This window comes from Panthera uncia (genome assembly GCF_023721935.1).
Source record: "Panthera uncia isolate 11264 chromosome B3 unlocalized genomic scaffold, Puncia_PCG_1.0 HiC_scaffold_1, whole genome shotgun sequence".
In the NCBI taxonomy this organism is placed as follows: Eukaryota; Metazoa; Chordata; class Mammalia; order Carnivora; family Felidae; genus Panthera; species Panthera uncia.
In genome coordinates, this window is record NW_026057582.1 from 97927490 (window position 1) to 97945083 (window position 17594).

Sequence of the window (17594 nt, forward strand, 5' to 3'; positions counted from 1 at the left end):
CTTTCTTTCTTTCTTTCTTTCTTTCTTTCTTTCTTTCTTTCTTTCTTAAGTTTATTTATTGGGAGAGGGAGCAAGCAGGGGAGGGGCAGAGAGAGAGGGAGAGAGAATCCCAAGCAGGCTCCACACTGTCAGTGCAGAGCCTAATGCAGGGCTTGAACTCACGAACTGTGAGATCATGACCTGAGCTGAAATCGAGTCAGAAGCTTAACTGACTGAAGCAGCCAGGTGCCCCAGAAATTATTTTCCAGTAAAAGAAATCATGTGCGTTCCAAAGAACATCTTATAGCACCAGACAGGGAAGAGAAAGACTGTGCTTTTAACTCACTTCCAGAGGATTGCTCTCGTGGTTAATCTGATTTGCTAGGAGTTAACCTCTCCAGTGTTACCCATTGTTACCCTTCCAACTGAGTCCTCTATGTCCTATGCAAATTAACTTGAAACTGTTCAGAACAAAGTGTTACGTTCACCAGAAACAGCTTCCCTTGGCTTTAGCTTCCAAATATGTAAACAATAGTTTCTGCCTCTCCTCCAAGTTTATGTGGCTTTTATCTTTTTACCCTCCTCTTAAAGGTTCCACAGCTATTTCCTATCCTTTCCGGTTCTATATAAATAACTTATCAGATAAGCACGCACATTTTCATGTTGGGATTATCCACTTCCCTATGAACCGAATATTCCCTAACAACAAGTGTTACGGCAGTAGTACCAACCGCGAAGCGAGGCCACTGTCTGGCAGTGGGCCTGGGTGGGCGTTGTGTTTGGATTGGTCTGGGAGAACATTTTCTTCTTTCTTTCTTTCTTTCTTCTTTTTTTTTTTTTTTTTTTTTAAGTTTTTATTTATTTTGAGACAGCACAATGGGGAAGGCGCAGAAAGAAAGGGAGAGAGAGAATCCCAAGCAGGCTCTAAGGAACCCAGAGCCTGATGTGGGGCTCGATCTTACGAAGTGTGAGAACCAAGAGTCAGACGCTTAACCGACCGAGCCACCCAGGCTCCCCTGGGAGGCCATTTCTGGTTGGGTCTCTGAGCCTCACCCTTTTCCTGTTCCTTCTTAGTGCATGCCAGTTTTCCCCCACCTCAGGCCAACCCCTACTCTGGCTCTAGTTTATTCAGAAGCCTTTGTTTTTCCCTTTCTCTGGCCATCAACTGGTCTTAGAAAGGCTCCCTTTCCTTCTCTCTTGGACATCTTCTCATTCCTGGCCATCCAGGAAGTGCTGTACCTCATCTGAGATCAGGCCTGGTCTGCATTGATACTCCTTTTCTGGTGTTTCGTCCCTGCCATACTTCTGCTCTGCCATTCTCACTGGTACCCCAGGCATTTACTTCAGAGGTCGGCTGTCAGCTGTCATCTATAACCCAGGGACCCTGACTGGTTCCTAGTTGTGATCCAGTGTCTTGGCCCAGGGCAAACAGCAGAGCTTTATAATGAAAAGATTAAAAATTATTGTTAAAAGTTAGAAGCAGAAGCGGAAAGAGAAAATGGAGAAAAGAAAGGCATCATCTCACAGACAGGAGATCTGAAGATAGTTGTCATCTTATTTCTGCAAGACCCTGACCTCTTCCATTGCCAGTCTTTCTGTTTTCATTTTTATTGACAGAGAGACCAGACTGTTGGTTTGATTTCATAGGATGTTGGAAGTGGAAGGAACTGTTGAGATGATCTCCAGTCCCTTTGTTTTATGGATAAATAAACCGAGGCCAGCAGAGAAATGACTTGAACAGGGTGTCTGCCTCGTGGCAGAACCATGACTTAGAGCCTTGGCCTTTTGGTCCAGATGTAGGTTCGTGAGCACAGGAGTTGTATCTATAATGCCGGTGGGCCTTGGAGAGGGCATGGTTGGGCCAGGTCAGGTGGTTTCTAAAGCCCCTTGCAGCTCAAATATTTTTCTTTTTTTTTTTTTTTTTTAATTTTTTTTTTCAACGTTTTTTATTTATTTTTGGGACAGAGAGAGACAGAGCATGAACGGGGGAGGGGCAGAGAGAGAGGGAGACACAGAACTGGAAGCTGGCTCCAGGCTCCGAGCCATCAGCCCAGAGCCTGACGCGGGGCTCGAACTCACGGACCGCGAGATCGTGACCTGGCTGAAGTCGGACGCTCAACCGACTGCGCCACCCAGGTGCCCCTCAAATATTTTTCTGATTCTGTGCTTCCAAATGGCTTCTCTATTTTCTTTAATGCCTTTGTACCACCATCCAAAATCCTTGCTCTTGATTAAAGTCAGTTTAAGAATGGGAGGCTTTTTATCCAAATTGGAGGCTAAGGATTTGAGGAGGCTTCAGAGACTGATCATCTACAAAAAGGACAAAAGTGTTGAGACGTGTGTCCAACACCAGTCTCCGGATCTTCTGCCTGACAGTTGAACATGATTTGGGGAGGTGTTAGATAATGCCCATAACTAAGGCTCAGTGGTAAGAATTCTGGGTTATGGAAGCTGTTCTCTGTACGGACAGTTAACCAAATAGAACCTAAAGCATTAAATAGCAATTATCAGTATAATCACTCTGAATCCGGTGGGTGGCCCGGAGTAATAATCAACGGGCTTTTGACACTTCTGCGGCCCTTGTCTGAGTCACCAAACTCTGTTCTCTGTGACTCCTTCATTGCCACCTTTCTGTGCCTAAGAGGAGAAGGTGAAGCATTTGCTGGCACAACAGGAGCCTCGACCACACAGTGGCTGTCCTGGCTGGGGGTCTCTGAGTACAGAAGTGACAGCCTCTTTAAGGGAAAAGGGGAGTATCTTCATTCTACAAAACATGTGTTTTGTTTTATTTCGTTGTGGGAATTTGAAAGATACAGAAGACACATGGAAGGAAATAAATATCCTTCATAATCCTATGACACAGATAACCACTATTTGGATTTTGGTGATATGCATCCTAGTCTTTAAAAATTTTTTTCTCTGCATAAACACATTTGAACACATGCTTATACGTTTTCCTTTTCAAAATAGGATTGTTCTGTCCACGATTTTCCAACCCATTTTTTTCCATGTGAAGTGATGGGTTATGAATACTTTTCCTTGGAAAGTCTCCCTTTTGATTCATTTCCGTCCATCCTAAGCAGTGGCAAGCGGTGTGGGCAGAGGTTGTGGGGTATCATGGGGGATGCTCGCTGGCCCATTTGACTACAGAGCTGCAGACCTCTTGACCATGGTATGGGGGAACCCACAGCCCCTTAGACACCAGGGTCCCGGCTTGCAGCTGTTGGGGCCTGACATCTGTCTCAATGGTTAATGGCAAAGGGATGTCCTGGTGCATGACTTGGCCATATCATCTCACACCACCAGATCTGGTTTTGCTTTTTTTTCATCCCACTAGAAAACCCTCGTGGATGTTACTTTGGAAAATAGCAACATTAAGGACCAGATCAGAAATCTGCAGCAGACCTATGAAGCATCCATGGACAAGCTGCGGGAAAAGCAGAGGCAGTTGGAGGCAGCGCAAGTTGAAAACCAGCTGCTGAAAATGAAGGTAACGTGTAGAGGCAGAGACTTCCGCCTGACCCTTCTCTTCTTTCCTTTTTCTCTCTCCTCCTAGCCTCAACATTCCATCTCCTTTTCTCTGTTTTCTTAGTTGGCGTTTCCTTCCCTTTAGTGGCCAGCTCGACCGGGCATGGCTTGAAGGCACCAAGGGGGTTTCTGTGTTCCCTACTGTCAGTCCAGATTGGGGTGCACCATGAATACTCCCAAGTGGGCACTCCTTCCTGGCCCCAGTGGCCTCAAGGGCTGCTGAGACAGTCACCATGGCACTGCTATTTCATATGGAGAGGGCACTGGGGGTGCCCACAGACCTAGGACTTCAGAAGCCCCACTGTTTAGATTTGCTCTGATATCTCTAGGTTTTTCTGTCTGGTTTGATAATAAAGAGCCTAAGAGCATGCAGGAAGAAGACTGTTGGGTGACCAACGGCTCTGGACAGTGTTCCTCTTGCCCACCAGGCTGGGCTTATTCCTCAGCTGGGCTTCTAATGCCTTGGAGGTCTTAGTGCCCCTTCCACGTTTGACACAAGATTGAATTCCTACCCACTGGCAGGAGCAGACCCGAGAATGGCTCATAGGATTCACTCAGCAAATTATTTCCGGAATGAATTTGTTTTTACTTAAGTATGTGGTTTTTAAAATGCGTTCCACACAGCATTAGGTAGTCCTGGAGGAGCATGCCTCATAGATAATACATCCATATAATTCATTGCTCAAAGCAGAATACATTTGGGAATGAAAGGTGGTGCTATTAAGAATTGATTCAGGGAGACGAACTGGGACATGTGGTCATGTGGCCCCCCTCTGTGTGGGCTGCCTTGGATGGGGCGGGGGGCTGCCACCCTGCACTGTGTAGTCAAAGTGATTCTCATCCCACGGGTTCGTGCCATCACAGTCCACTTGGGCCAACCCAGCCGCCCTGACCAGGTAGCTCTAGAGCAGATCTGCTCCTCTTTGCTTTGCTTCAAGCAGGGCGGCTCTTCTCTTTGTTATTTCATATATTGTATTTCTGAGTAAGAGTTACTTTGAAAAAAAGGGATGTGTTGCTGAAAAACCCCGAAATTATTGTTTTAAGTCTTTTTCTCAGCTTAGGGTCTTGATCCAGTTGTTCATCCCACTAGCATGTATTCAGTGCGTACCATACATGTCTGCCCTGTACGTTCCTGTGTGTTCCAGGACGGTGTGGTGTCAGGCGTCCAGGGACATCATTAGGCAGTGTGGTGGTCTGGCTGCTTCCACGGAGACCAAGCCTCTACGCTATGTCTCATCCTCAGTTGCCTGTTTTAGAGGCTGATGCTGTGCTTCACTAGTGTTCCCAACCCCCACAGAAAGAGTTGCAGGACTCAGAGTATTTCACACGACCTAGATGCAGAGCAGGACAGGAGGGACAGAGCCCTTTCTAGAAGTCTGTGTGCGCAGTGGAGATGGGGTGCAGGACACATTGTGTGTCTCCCAGCTGATGATAATCGCTGTTCAGGATATCCCATTTTGTGGCCCTTGTAGCAGAACTTCTCCAGTGATGGAGAAGGTTGAATTAGAGGGCGCCAAGAGAGACTTTTGTCAAATCTTACAAATAAACGTCATGTAACCCATTGAGGTTGAAGTATATCTTCCTTATCCAGAGGTTACATATCCAGAAAGCAAACACCAGCCGCTTCCAGCCTTTGCCCTGCTCACCCACAATTCTGCTGGCTTTTCTTTTTTTTTTTTTTTTATCTCCTAAGCTGGACCTGCACATAAACACTAGCCTGATCTGGCTTAGTGTTTCCCAGATCAAGTGGAAATGTTTCCAAATGCAATATTTGGGGAAGGACAAGGTAGAAAGGCTGACTCCAGCTTTCTTATATGAACTGAAGTGTTTCCTAGGTGCTCTTGGACCAGCATACTAATGGACAGCTTCAACTTCATGTGGGCAGCATGTCTTCAGAGGCCTCCTGGCTTCTCTGACATAACAAAATTTTAAGTACCGGGTGCACACGGTGGGGGAAAAAAGCCAAACAGTTTGAAAAATAATCTAGAAATACACTTGCAGCGTAGGATTCTGATTTCTCCACATCCTCACCAACACTTGTTACTGTCTCACTGCTTGTGGCCATCCTAGGGGTGTGAAGTGCTGTCTCTTTGTGGTTTTGTGTTTCCCTGATAGCTGATGATGTTGAGCATATTTCTTGTGCTTATAGGTCATTTGTGTATCTTCCCAAAGAAGATACCCATTAGTTCCTTTGCCCATTTTAAAATTGGATTATTTATATTCTATTATTGAGTTGTACATTTTTTTATATATGCTGGATACAAGTTATTAGAGATGTGATTTGTGGATCTTTTCTCTATCTGGGTTGTCTTTTCACTTTCTTGATGGTATCCTTTTGAAGCGCAGAAGTTTTAATATTAAATACTGATGAAGTCTTTCTATTTATATATTTTTTTAACTTTTAAAGTTTATTTGTTTATTCTGAGAGAACGAGAGAGCCTGGGGGGAAGGGCAGAGAGAGAGAATCCCAAGCAGGCTCTGTGCTGTGCTGTTAGCATAGAACACGTTTTGGGGCTCGAAACCACAAACCAGGAGATCATGACCTGAGCTGAAATCAAGAGTCAGACACTTAACTGACTGAGCCACCCAGGCGCCCCTCAATTTAGCTTTTGTCACATGTGCTTTTGGTGTTATATCTAAGAAACCATTGCCTCATCAAAGGTCAGAAAGATTGACCTTATGTTCTCTTCTAAGAGTTTTATAGTTTTGGCTTTTATGATTAAACCTTTGATCCATTTTGACTTAATTTTTGGATATGGTGTGTTAGGTTTCTAACATCATTCTTTTGTATATGGCTATCCACTTGTCCCAGTGCTGTATGTTGAAAAGACTATTCTTTGCCCATCGAATGGTCTTGGTAGGTAATTTCTTGGAATTTAATTTTTTTTGCTAACAGGTAAACAGTTTATGTGATTCAGAGTCAAATCTACAAAACAGTATGTTCAAAAATAGAATATCTGTATCTGTAATATTCCCTTTCCTCTGTTACTCCTTCCTTCCTTCTACAGGTAACCTTTGAATTTTTTTTTAAGGTTTATTCATTTTTCAGAGACAGAGACAAAGTGTGAGTGGGGTGGGACAGAGAGAGAGGGAGTCAGAGAATCTGAAGCAGGCTCCAGGTTCTGAGCTGTCAGCACAGAGCCCGATGCAGGGCTCAAACCCATGGACTGCAAAATGATGACTTGAGCTGAAGTTAGATGCTTAACCGACTGAGCCACTCAGGCACCCCATGAATTTTTTTTAATTTTATAATTTATCACACTCTGACCCAATTCTAATAATGTACTGATTTTTGGGCCCACAACAGAATACTTGAGAATTAAAAAAGCTTGTCGTTTTGATGCCAGTTAGGGCATGGAAATATTATCCAGAGAAAAGTTTGTTGAAATCGATAGAATAAAAGATAATAAAACTTCAGGATCAAAAGACATTAGGCAGGAAAAGTCATTGAAGAAAAAGGGGTTAAGAAGCTAGCAAATCATGGACACATTTTCGAGAGAATTCACTTTAAGGCTAAATTTGGGAACCAGGGCTGATACTTAGGTATGTTTCTGTCTTGTGAAAGCATCACTTGTGTGGAATGTGTTTGTCCTGATACCATAGTGTGAGGTACTGCTCTTTGTTTTTCTGCCCCTCCACTGGCCCTCTCCCTTCCTCCCAACGGGGTCCCTCTCCCGTTAGCTCCTGCTGCTTCTATCTCCCGCAGAGTCTTGGTCCGGGGGTTCACCCCAGCGTGTCCACAGGTGACACACATGGTGCAGAAGGTGCTGGTTTCCCCGGAACCTGCAAGAGCTGGAGCTCTGAGATGCATGTCTCCGTAGGTGGAATCCTCCCAGGAAGCCAACGCCGAGGTGATGCGAGAGATGACCAAGAAGCTGTACAGCCAGTACGAGGAGAAGCTGCAGGAAGAGCAGCGGAAGCACAGTGCCGAGAAGGAGGCTCTGCTGGTGTGTATGTCACAGCTGCCCAGGAGGCAGCAGGGAGCGCCGGGTTATTGCTGGCGAGGCTTGCGTAGCAGGGCTTCTGCTTGGAGGGGAGTCCGTGGACTCTAACACGGGCGAGGGGCAGGTTGTTTATTCACTTGCTCACTCCCTCCCCCGTTTCTCCCTCCCTTCCTCTGCTCATCCCCCTCTTTTCCCACAGTGGCCCCCAGTCTCTGCCTCCAAGTACACTCCAGCCAGCCTCCCAGCAGGTCCCTGACTTACCTGCAGCCACGCCCTTCCCCCCTCCGCCTGCTCCTCTCCACCTGAAATAACCTCCTCCCCTGCCCTTGCTCCCACCTAAGCTCCTGAAAGGCCTTGAAAATGCCACCCTCTTGGTGAGTGAAATCTTTCCCGTTCACTAGAAGTGTCCGTTGTCTTTGGGAACCCCTGCTCTCTCTCCGCTGCTTGCTGCGGCATCCTGTTGTTCCTGTTGTTGGAGTTGGACTGTCCGTCTCCCATCCTGGGTTCTCTAGGAGAGAGTACAAGTTCCTTGAAGGCAGGGAGTCCGTGGCTGCCTTATCTTGTGTTCTTAAAGCTCAGTAGATGTCTGAATGGTTGACTGAGTTGGTGCTTTGCATTGTGGGAGAACGGTCTGGACATTCTGCATTCAATTCCACATGTGGCCCCTACTCCACTTTGCACTGTGGGCAAATACAGTGACCCTTCAAGCATCCAGTCAAGGGAGAAAGAACATCTGTAGACTTCTTTCTTTTTTCAGACATAAGGACTCAGGTAGGGAGAAAGGAGAAAATATAACTAGGCCCGTTAAAAGGCCACGTGATGTTTCTTTATCTACGTATGAGAACCAGAATCATGGGAGTTGAGTTCATGATCTGAGTTCACAACACTGCTAAGCCCCAAGGCTATGGTTTTAAAGAGACATGATTTAGCAAGGCCAGCACCATTTGGACCCTAGTTAGCAGCCTAACCTAGACTCCATGGCTGTGCTGAGGATGGTGTGTTTCTTTTGCAGGAAGAAACCAATAGTTTTCTGAAAGCTATTGAAGAAGCCAATAAAAAGATGGAGGCTGCGGAGATCAGCCTAGAGGAGAAGGACCAGAAGATTGGAGAGCTGGACAGGCTGATTGAGCGCATGGAAAAGGTAACAGACACTGCTCTTGGCCCAGCACCCACTTGCCCAGACCCCCCCTACCCCGTCTCTTCAGTCCCCTGCAGGCCTGTCTGAAGGTGTGAGAAGCCCTCAGCACCCATCCCTCCCATCCCTCCGATTTGTGATTTAAACAGGAAAGACAAAGCTGTAAGAAAAGCATAAAGTCCAACAGAACTCTCATTGGTAATTATTTTGATGCTTTAAAAAACATTCCACCTGTAATGATTTATAAAAATTAATATTTTAGCACCCTGCTTTGCTGGGGTCCCAGGCGTGAATTTCGTTTACTCATTGAGTAACCAAACCTTATTTAAATGTTACATCAACACCCTGAGTGTGCTGTTTCTTGGGCATGCATCTGAAAGGTTGGCTTTTCTCTCATATGGCAGAGTGGAGGAGACCACATTTTCTTTGTGTGCGGGTGGGGATGGGGATAGGCTGTGGAAGGCGGGAGATGAGCTGAGATAATGAAGCCAATTTAGAGAAGGGAGGAAGCTGAAATTAGGCAGAAAGTGGAAAACAGGAAGAAGGGGTGGAAGAGAGGAAAGAGAAAAAGCAGGAAAGAAGAAGAGGGAAGAGGGACCTTTAGCAGGTGACAGCTGACTTCTGGGGGAGGAGTGGTAGTTTAGGGCCAAAGCTGTGGCTGGTTTCTGGAGGATGGCTCTTACCAGCGTGTGGGTCTGCAGAATAGCAGTGACCTGCCAGGACCGTGACATAGAAGTACCCAGTGACTCATGCTGAGCATTCTGAGGCTGGTGATGAGCAAGGGATAATGACATTGTGAGCAAGGTCAACACCTAGGCTTCCAGTGATTCTGAGAGAGGTCTCCTTACCCCTGGTATCTGCAACATAGGCCCCTCCCTGTACAGTCCCCGGAGAAGGTGAGGTGTAACCAGGGTGGGAATGGTATTAAATTCAGTGTTCTGGATTCAGCTTCAGGGCTTGTGGGGGCCTCTGCTTTAGGATCTGTCTTTATTTGGGAGAGACTTGAGAAAAGCGAAGGATCCATTATTGCCTCACCTCTCTTCCTTGGGAAAACAGAATCCTATCTTTTATTGAAGAGAAGAGGGTAAAGCTGTATGTTTACAACTCACATCAGTATAGGTTGGAGGCGGTAGTTGTGAAGGTTGTGCCATGATGGCATTTTTCTAGAACATAGGTGAGCTTTCTCCCAAATTCTGCTTCCCTGAAACAAGAGAAGATACTAGTCATGCAAATGCTCCCTGTGGATGACAGATTTTCCTGCCACGCACAAGCACAAAGTGAGCGGGCAGCTTGTGTTTTGAACAGGATGCCGTCTTACAGAGACTGCCCATGGGGTGGCTAAAAATACAGGTTTTAGAATCAGACAGCCTAGGGTTTGAATCGTGCCTCTCTTTGTATTTGTGGGCAGTTACTTGACTCTTCCAAACTGAGTTTCCTTTTCTGTAAAATGCTGATAATAATAATTCTTAAGGCTTTGTGAGGAGTAAATGAGAAAAGCCCACACAAAGTGCTAAGCATGGTGCCTGGCATATAGTAGTGGCTCTGAAATGTGTGTCTCTGATTCGATTTTGTCACAGACTTGCCTCAGTGTCTGTCCCCAGTCAACTTTTTCTTGGCTGGGCCTTTTTTATGGCTTATCTTCTTTTCTTTTTCTTTTTTTTTTTCTTTTTTTTTTTACGTTTATTTATTTTTGAGACAGAGAGAGACAGAGCATGAACAGGGGAGGGTGAAAGAGAGAGGGAGACACAGAATCTGAAACAGGCTCCAGGCTCTGAGCTGTCAGCACAGAGCCCGATGCGGGGCTCGAACTCACAGACCGCGAGATCATGACCTGAGCCGAAGTCGGACGCTTAACCGACCGAGCCACCCAGGCGCCCCTGGCTTATCTTCTTTGTACCCTTGGGATTCTGAAAGTGTACAGCATTTTTCCCCACTGATTTCCACATGGAGCCTGTGTGAGAGGCGATGGGCGGGAGGCCAGGGGAGGTGGTAAGGCCGGCCCTCCCTGTCAGCATTTGTGTGACACATGATGTTCCTCAAGTCCTGTCACCTTTTTCTGACAGAAAAAGATTTGTTCTTTTTCTAAATCTTTTGCATTTAGGCTTGAGGTATGCTAGCTTTATTTAGCTAGGATTAGGTATTCTAATTTACTGCTCCTCCTCCCTCAGGGGTACCTCTTTCAGAGCGGGAATTGTGCCAAATCTCTCTCACACACTATGTGAACAGCATGTCCACAGGCATGAACTGTGGCAGTGTCATATCCTGCTTGCTCCTATTTTTGGATTTTCAAAACACCTTTCTTTTCTGATTAGTAGAAATCTTTTAAGGGGTGTGATCTCTCAGGGACCCTGCTGTGGAAAACGTAACATTCTGTGCTTGGGTAGTGGTTTCACAGTTATATACAAATGTAAGAACTTGTCGCATAGTGTTGACTTAAAATTTGTTGTACATCAGTTTAGAAAAGCCCTGACTCTATTACAGCTTTTTTTTTTTTTTTGAGTCTGCCTTGGGGGGCTCACTCGTGGGACATCTGTCACTATTATTTCAGGGCTTATGTAAACTTCCAGCCAGCAGGCAACCATATGAGAACAGGGGAGCATTCCGCCCAGGTGGGCGGTAAGAAGGTCTTTGCAGGAGAGATTGATTGATTGATTATTTTAAATAAAATGCTTAGTTTTGAGAGACAGAGTGTATACAAGGGCATAGGAGGGGCAGACAGAGAGGGTGATAGCGGATCCGACGTGGGGCTCGAACCCATGAATCATGAGATCATGACCTGAGCTGAAGTTGGCTGCTTAACTGCCTGAACCACCCAGGTGCCCTGCTGGAGAGATTTAAAAACAAAATCAAAACCCCACACGAAGTTGGTCTTCTTTTATCCATCAGTGATAATACGGTCTTCCTGCCAGAGTGGGCTGTTCCCCCATCTCTTTGGTCTGTTCCTTGGGTATCACAGCTTGTGGCATCAGAAGTTATGGGAGTTAGATTGTCAAAGACTTGCTTTTAATAATTTGGTGGTAAAAACTTGTTGGGAGAATCTCTGAGAATAACGATGAGGCACAGTAATACTTAGGGCCCAATAGCATGAACAGAATTTGATAAATTTCATTTTAAGGAAATCTATTACACTGACATCTGTAATGTATTTAGAGCAATTTTGGTTATGATGGATACTACGATTTTGTCAACATTTTCTACTTTGTCCACACAAATAATTGTCCGTGTTCTTATGTTACCTTTCTGGATAAACTTAAATTTTTTTTTAATGTTTATTTATTTTTGAGAGAGACACAGAGTGCGAGCAGGGGAGGGGCAGAGAGAGGGAGACAGAATCCAAAGCAGGCTCCAGGCTCTGAGCTGTCAGCACAGAGCCCGGCGTGGGGCTCAAACTCACAAACTGTGAGATCATGACCTGAGCTGGAGTCGGATGCTTAACCGACTGAGCCACCCAGGTGCCCCTTTTTCCTAGCCTTTTCTAACTTCTAGAAACCGCCTGCATTCCTTGACTGAGGGCTCTAGCTGGCAGCTTCCAAGCCAGCAGTGTAGCATTTTCCAATCTCTGTCTCCAGCCCTTCTTCCTCCTTCAATAAGGTCCCAGCTGGATTATCCAGAATCATTCCCCCATTTTAACACCCTTAACTTAATCACATCTGCAAGTTCCTTTTTATGTGTAAGGCAACATATTCACATGTTTCAGGGATTAGGATGTGGACATGATTGGGCGGCCATCCGTTATTCTGACTACCACAGTACATTTGTACAACTGAACATACATACCTGTGTAAACCCCGCCAGCTTAGTGTATAGGATGTTACCCAAATCCCAGAGACTCTTTTCTTGATAATGCAGAAAATAATTAAGTATTTTGCAATATCATAGGACACTGACTTCAGAGTATTGATTTTCATATTTTAGAACTGTAAATTTTCACAAGATACCTGAACCTAAGTTGATTGGTTCCTTTTTTAAAAAATAAATCTGGCTTTCTCCAGCATATTTGTCTCTAATTCATAAATACATCTGTAAATGCAATCCAAGAGGTTTGGTATTTTTGAGCTCTGTTTGGACTCTGGTGAGTGGATGTGGATATCCCACAGGGAACTTGAACTGACCAGCGCTGGAATTGCTTGATACACATTCCCTGTCCAGCCTGGAATCCATTGATTCCAATGTCGGTGTCTGTTTTAGGAACGCCATCAACTACAGCTACAGCTCCTGGAGCATGAAACAGAAATGTCAGGGGAAATAACTGGTTCTGACAAGGAAAGGTAAGACCGCTGCCCTTTATCTTGTACTGGCTTTACACGCTGGGGCGGCCATGCTGTGTTTCTGTGGGCTCTGCAGTTCCTCGCCTTTTCCTTCATTTGGCCATCCCTGCTGCAGACTTCTGTTTGTAAAATCTTGGCCTGAGAGCTTCCACTGCAGGGCCAGTTTCTTCAGTAGCTCACAGCCACGTCTTCCAGCCTGCGGTTGATTGTTAGCACAGGGGGAGCACACCGCAGACTGTCTTGGGTGCAAAAGTTCAGTCTATAAATGTTCTTCGTAACCTTTGACTCCACAGGATGCACCTTGTGGATGAGAAAACTCAGTAGCTGTGACTAATACCATTGCAGTGGAAACTAATTTTAAAATGCCTTTTTTGGTTTCCAAACATTGTTGACTCAGACCTTGCCTCGTCCCCTGGCTATGGGCGTATAAAGCCCTGCATGGAAAATGAGGGAGCAGGACTTGGTCCCCTCTAGAAATCGGAAGGCAGAGAGGACATGCATGGCTCTCTGGTGAAGGAAAACGAGTGGAGATGATTTGAGCAATTTGAACGAGTTACTTAACTTAGCTGAGATTCTCTGCTGATCTGTAAACTGAGAATTCTTTTTAAAGTGGAGGGGGTTGCAGTGACTACGGCAGTGCCCATCTTATGGGGTCATTAGTAGTGAGGGAGCCGGTGGGCATGCTGCCTGCCATATGGTACACGCTGAAAAACATCTGTTCTCTTGCCTCTTGGCAACTTCACAGTTTGCACTCTGCTGTAGATTTGAACGTAGTGCTGAGGAGGGACCTGGCAGAGTGCTGTAGTGGTCAGCAAACCCCACCAGACCCTTTGTCCAGTGCTCCATTCCAGTGGCCCCAAAGAACTGAGGTGTCTGCCTGCTGGTTCCTCTGGTTTCATTGAATGGAGCAAAGTCAGAAGATAGTTTGTGCTGATTATTTATTTATTTATTTTAAACTTTATTTTTGAGAGAGAGAGAAAGCAAGTAGGGAAGGGGCAGAGGAGGGAGAGACAATCCCAAGCAGGCTCTGCACTGTCAGCACAGAGCCCGACACAGGACCCAGACCCACAAACCGCGAGATCATGACCTGAGTCGAAACCAGGAGTCGGATGCTTAACTGACTGAGCCACCCAGCCGCCCAGTTTGTGCTGTTTTAAAACAAAACTATGAAATGTTTTATGATGCAGCCCAATCTGTTTTGATGCAGAGAAAGTCCTTCAACATGTTCCCCATTTTCCCCAAATAAATGATGTGTAGAAGACTACAATTCCAGACTTCCCAGGACTCGGCCACTTGATTTCAGATATTGTGTTCTGCATACTAGACTCCTCTCCTCCTCCGTTATCTGAATCAAGGCATTTTATTGGGATCTTCCAATATTGTATTAGTTCCAGAACAGAGAGCCCCTCATTCTGTAAGTGGTGCAAAAAAACTATCTGTTTTAGTCCCTGGAAAGTAGAGTCACTGTCCTTAAACAAGGTAAAACTTGCAAGTGGGAGCTTGAGAAAGAGTCCCATGGTTCCTCCTGTAGCAGGGTGGTCGAGCCCTCGTTCATCCCCAGGAGACACGATGCATGATGGAGTTCTCATTCTTGTTCTGGCAGTGTTCCCTGGGCGGTGACTCTCCTTGCTGGTGTTGCTGCTTTGGTTTAGGACTCCGTGCCTCTTTGTTCTCTTTCGGTCAGGTATCAGCAGCTGGAGGAGGCATCTGCCAGCCTCCGGGAACGGATCAGACACCTAGACGACATGGTGCATTGCCAGCAGAAGAAAGTCAAACAGATGGTTGAGGAGGTAAGCTGCTGTGAAAGGTCACGGGCCAGGATTACTGTCTGTTATGGGGACACTTCGGCCCTGGATCTGGATCTGACTCTCAGCTCAGTTTTGTGTGGCTCACAAGTGAACGTGCTCAGGCCACTGTGTTCGTGGCCCAGAGGAAAATTTCCTCATATGTCCCCCTGCAGGCTGGTGATTATCTTTCTAATCAGATCAGAGGGTTATAGTTAAGAAGACTGGGAAGCACAGTCGTAAGGTCACTCAGTTTCAGAGGGCAGCAATTCCCCAAATGGGCACCTGCAGCCCAGGGGACCCAAGGGTGTGACAGGAAAAGTTTCCTTTAGTCAGGTCTCTGCACTTCTTTGTACCTGGCTGCCTCTCTCCCAGTGACCACTCCATCTTTCCTTCCTCTGTGGACAGGTGTCCTTTCTCTCCCCTCCCCTCTCCATCTCCTCCTTCCTCCTCTCCCTTCTTCCCTCAGTGTCTTCTCTATCTCTTCTCTCTCCATCTGTCTGTGGGATATCAGACTATATGCTGGACATAGCTTGCTTGTCTGTTTTTCTAAATGGAAAAAAAAAACCAACAGGTAAGTTGAACATTAATATTTCTGCAGGAGGAAAACAAATTATTTTAATTGTGTTACTAAAATCTCTTTCTCTCTCTCGTGGTGCTCGATAGAGGAAAGCCCAAGCTGTGGTATAGCTAATCTCATGTTATTGTATCTTTCTTGCTGAATTAATAAATTGGATAGAAAAAAGGAACAGTTAGTACTAACAGACTTATAAGAATTCCCTGCAACCTGATTCTCTATCTTGCAAAGAAAAGAAAAGGCTTTTAGTTTAATTAAACAATTGGTTGGCATTGGAAAAACTGAAAAAAAAAAACCCCACGTTTTCCTTATATTAAACACTACTCTGAAAAGTTATCTATTTTATTAATGAATCATTAAAATTAAAAGCATGTCTATTTCTAGTAAAAACCACACACACGACAAAGATACTAAAAGTATATCTATTTCATTAATTTGTAAACTGTTGGTGATACTGTTGGAGTGAGGTTAGGGTCAGGGAACTGTGAAGCTGTGTAGGGCTACTTTGTTCTCTTGAAGGATAAATGTATACATTAGGTGAAATCTGTTGCCTAAACAAGAAATCCATTCATACTGCGTTAAGTCCTGTGTGCCTTATATTGGCTCATCTGCAAGCCTCAGGGAGCAGAATAGTGGAAGGAGGAGTCCCTGTGCACTCCCATAGCACAGGCAGGCTGGAGCAGTTGTGAGAAAAGCACTTGGGGAACCATGGATGTCAGATCATAGCTTCTCTGCTTCTGAATTTCACATGCAAGATGTCTGGGGCAAGGCTGGCCCTGTTTCCATGGGGCTCTTTGACTGTAGAGCACTGCATTTCTCTCAACTTTGCATTGTTTTCATGTATTAGGGAACCAGTGAACCAAACCTCATACTAGTTGGCTTCTTTTCAGTTATTCTCTGTAAGGGTTTAAGATCAGTCCCAAAATCAGAGATACTTCTTAAAGAGACACAGTCAAGTAGTTTAGGATTCTGTTTTCTAACTTCTGGAATATAACAGGCATACCGCTTTGAAGGGAGTAGGGGAAAATCGATATATGAAAATAGGTTGGTGTATAAAGATCACTGTCCATGCCTTGCTTCTCTACCTGTGACTTACTATCTCCCAGATAGACTTCTCTAAGTCTCGATGATGTGGTGTAGAAGATGCAGTCGTCAGAATGAAATCACACGCTGACATTTAGGGTGGCACCATCAGAGTGAGCACCACCTAGGGGACAGCTGGGTTTCAACAGTGCATGGAGACTGGAAAGAAGAGAGATTTTTTTATTCTAACTTTAAACTATCTAAATCAGATGCTAAGAATTAATGTGTTTGCCCAGTATACCATGTTAACTTACACAACAAAAGGATGGTTTAAAATATCCGTTGCTGCAGCCGTTGATGTGAATACATTTTTTTTTCTTTTAAGTTAGAAACATGGAAGAGGGACATCGACAGAGGAGCACATTTAGAAGAGCAGGGAGAAACAAAGGAGTTGAGAGCTGCTGTGATTCAGGGCATGGCTGAGGGCTGGCGGAAGAGATGGCCAAGGAGCAGCATGAGAGCTGAATTCACATCTTAGAAAACAGCCATGGAGATGAGGGAATGTGTTCTTAAATAATACTGCAATGCAAGGCCAGGCCAGAACCACTGGGTGGCACTTGCAAAGAGGCAAACTTCAGCTTTTCGTTTCACATAAAGAAAACATTCCTAGTACTGGCTGCCTTGGGAGGGTATTTAGCCCTTCCTCACGAGTGCATTCTTAGTGATCTAGGAGTTGAGCTAGAAGCTCCTTATATAAAGAATGCTTTATTGTTTACTGGGCTGTTATTATCATCTCCTCATTATGTTGCATAATAAGCAAAATCGCAAATTCATAACCTCTGACTTGAGAAGTTTATATCTGTGAACCCCAGCTCTCTAGATATCGAGACAAACTTGACCTAGAAGTAGAGGCAAACTTTATGTGTGGCAGATGTTAGGGACAGTTTTGCTTCCCTCACATGAAGCCTGAAAGCTTAGCCATGTGATAGCCTCACGTTTCCCAAGGGTGGGGACTCAGTCTCTGTCCATTGCTGGCATCATTTTAGCCGCAATGTCTGTGAAGAAACTTAGTTTACTGAGGTGAGCTTCTTTTTTTCAGCTTAAGACTGAAAAAGGTATTATTATGGAGGTTTTTGGAATCCTTAAATATTAAGCCATGTATTTCCTTCAACCTGAGTAGAATAGAATTTAATAATAATAACAATAATAATAATAAAATAAAAACTAAGCCATCCTTGGCCTGATAAGGACTTGATTTTCACTGTGTGGGACAGTATATGTCAGTGAGGACTTGTGCATATAAGATGGGCTGACTGCAGGTCGGGCAGGATAGGCCCTTCTGAAATGAAAGGTTGG

The 17594-nt window shown here is 45.1% G+C and overlaps 1 protein-coding gene across 2 annotated transcripts in view; it reads left to right on the forward strand.

The window, feature by feature from the left end:
• MYZAP (myocardial zonula adherens protein) overlaps positions 1-17594 on the forward strand; it is an 89463-nt gene that overhangs the window by 31469 nt on the left and 40400 nt on the right. For both annotated transcript variants that reach the window (XM_049613687.1, XM_049613688.1), the window contains exons 6-10: positions 3317-3469; positions 7329-7454; positions 8464-8592; positions 12775-12854; positions 14539-14644. In XM_049613687.1, coding sequence (XP_049469644.1) covers positions 3317-3469; positions 7329-7454; positions 8464-8592; positions 12775-12854; positions 14539-14644 — 594 coding nt within the window. The remainder of the gene's footprint in view (positions 1-3316; positions 3470-7328; positions 7455-8463; positions 8593-12774; positions 12855-14538; positions 14645-17594) is intronic.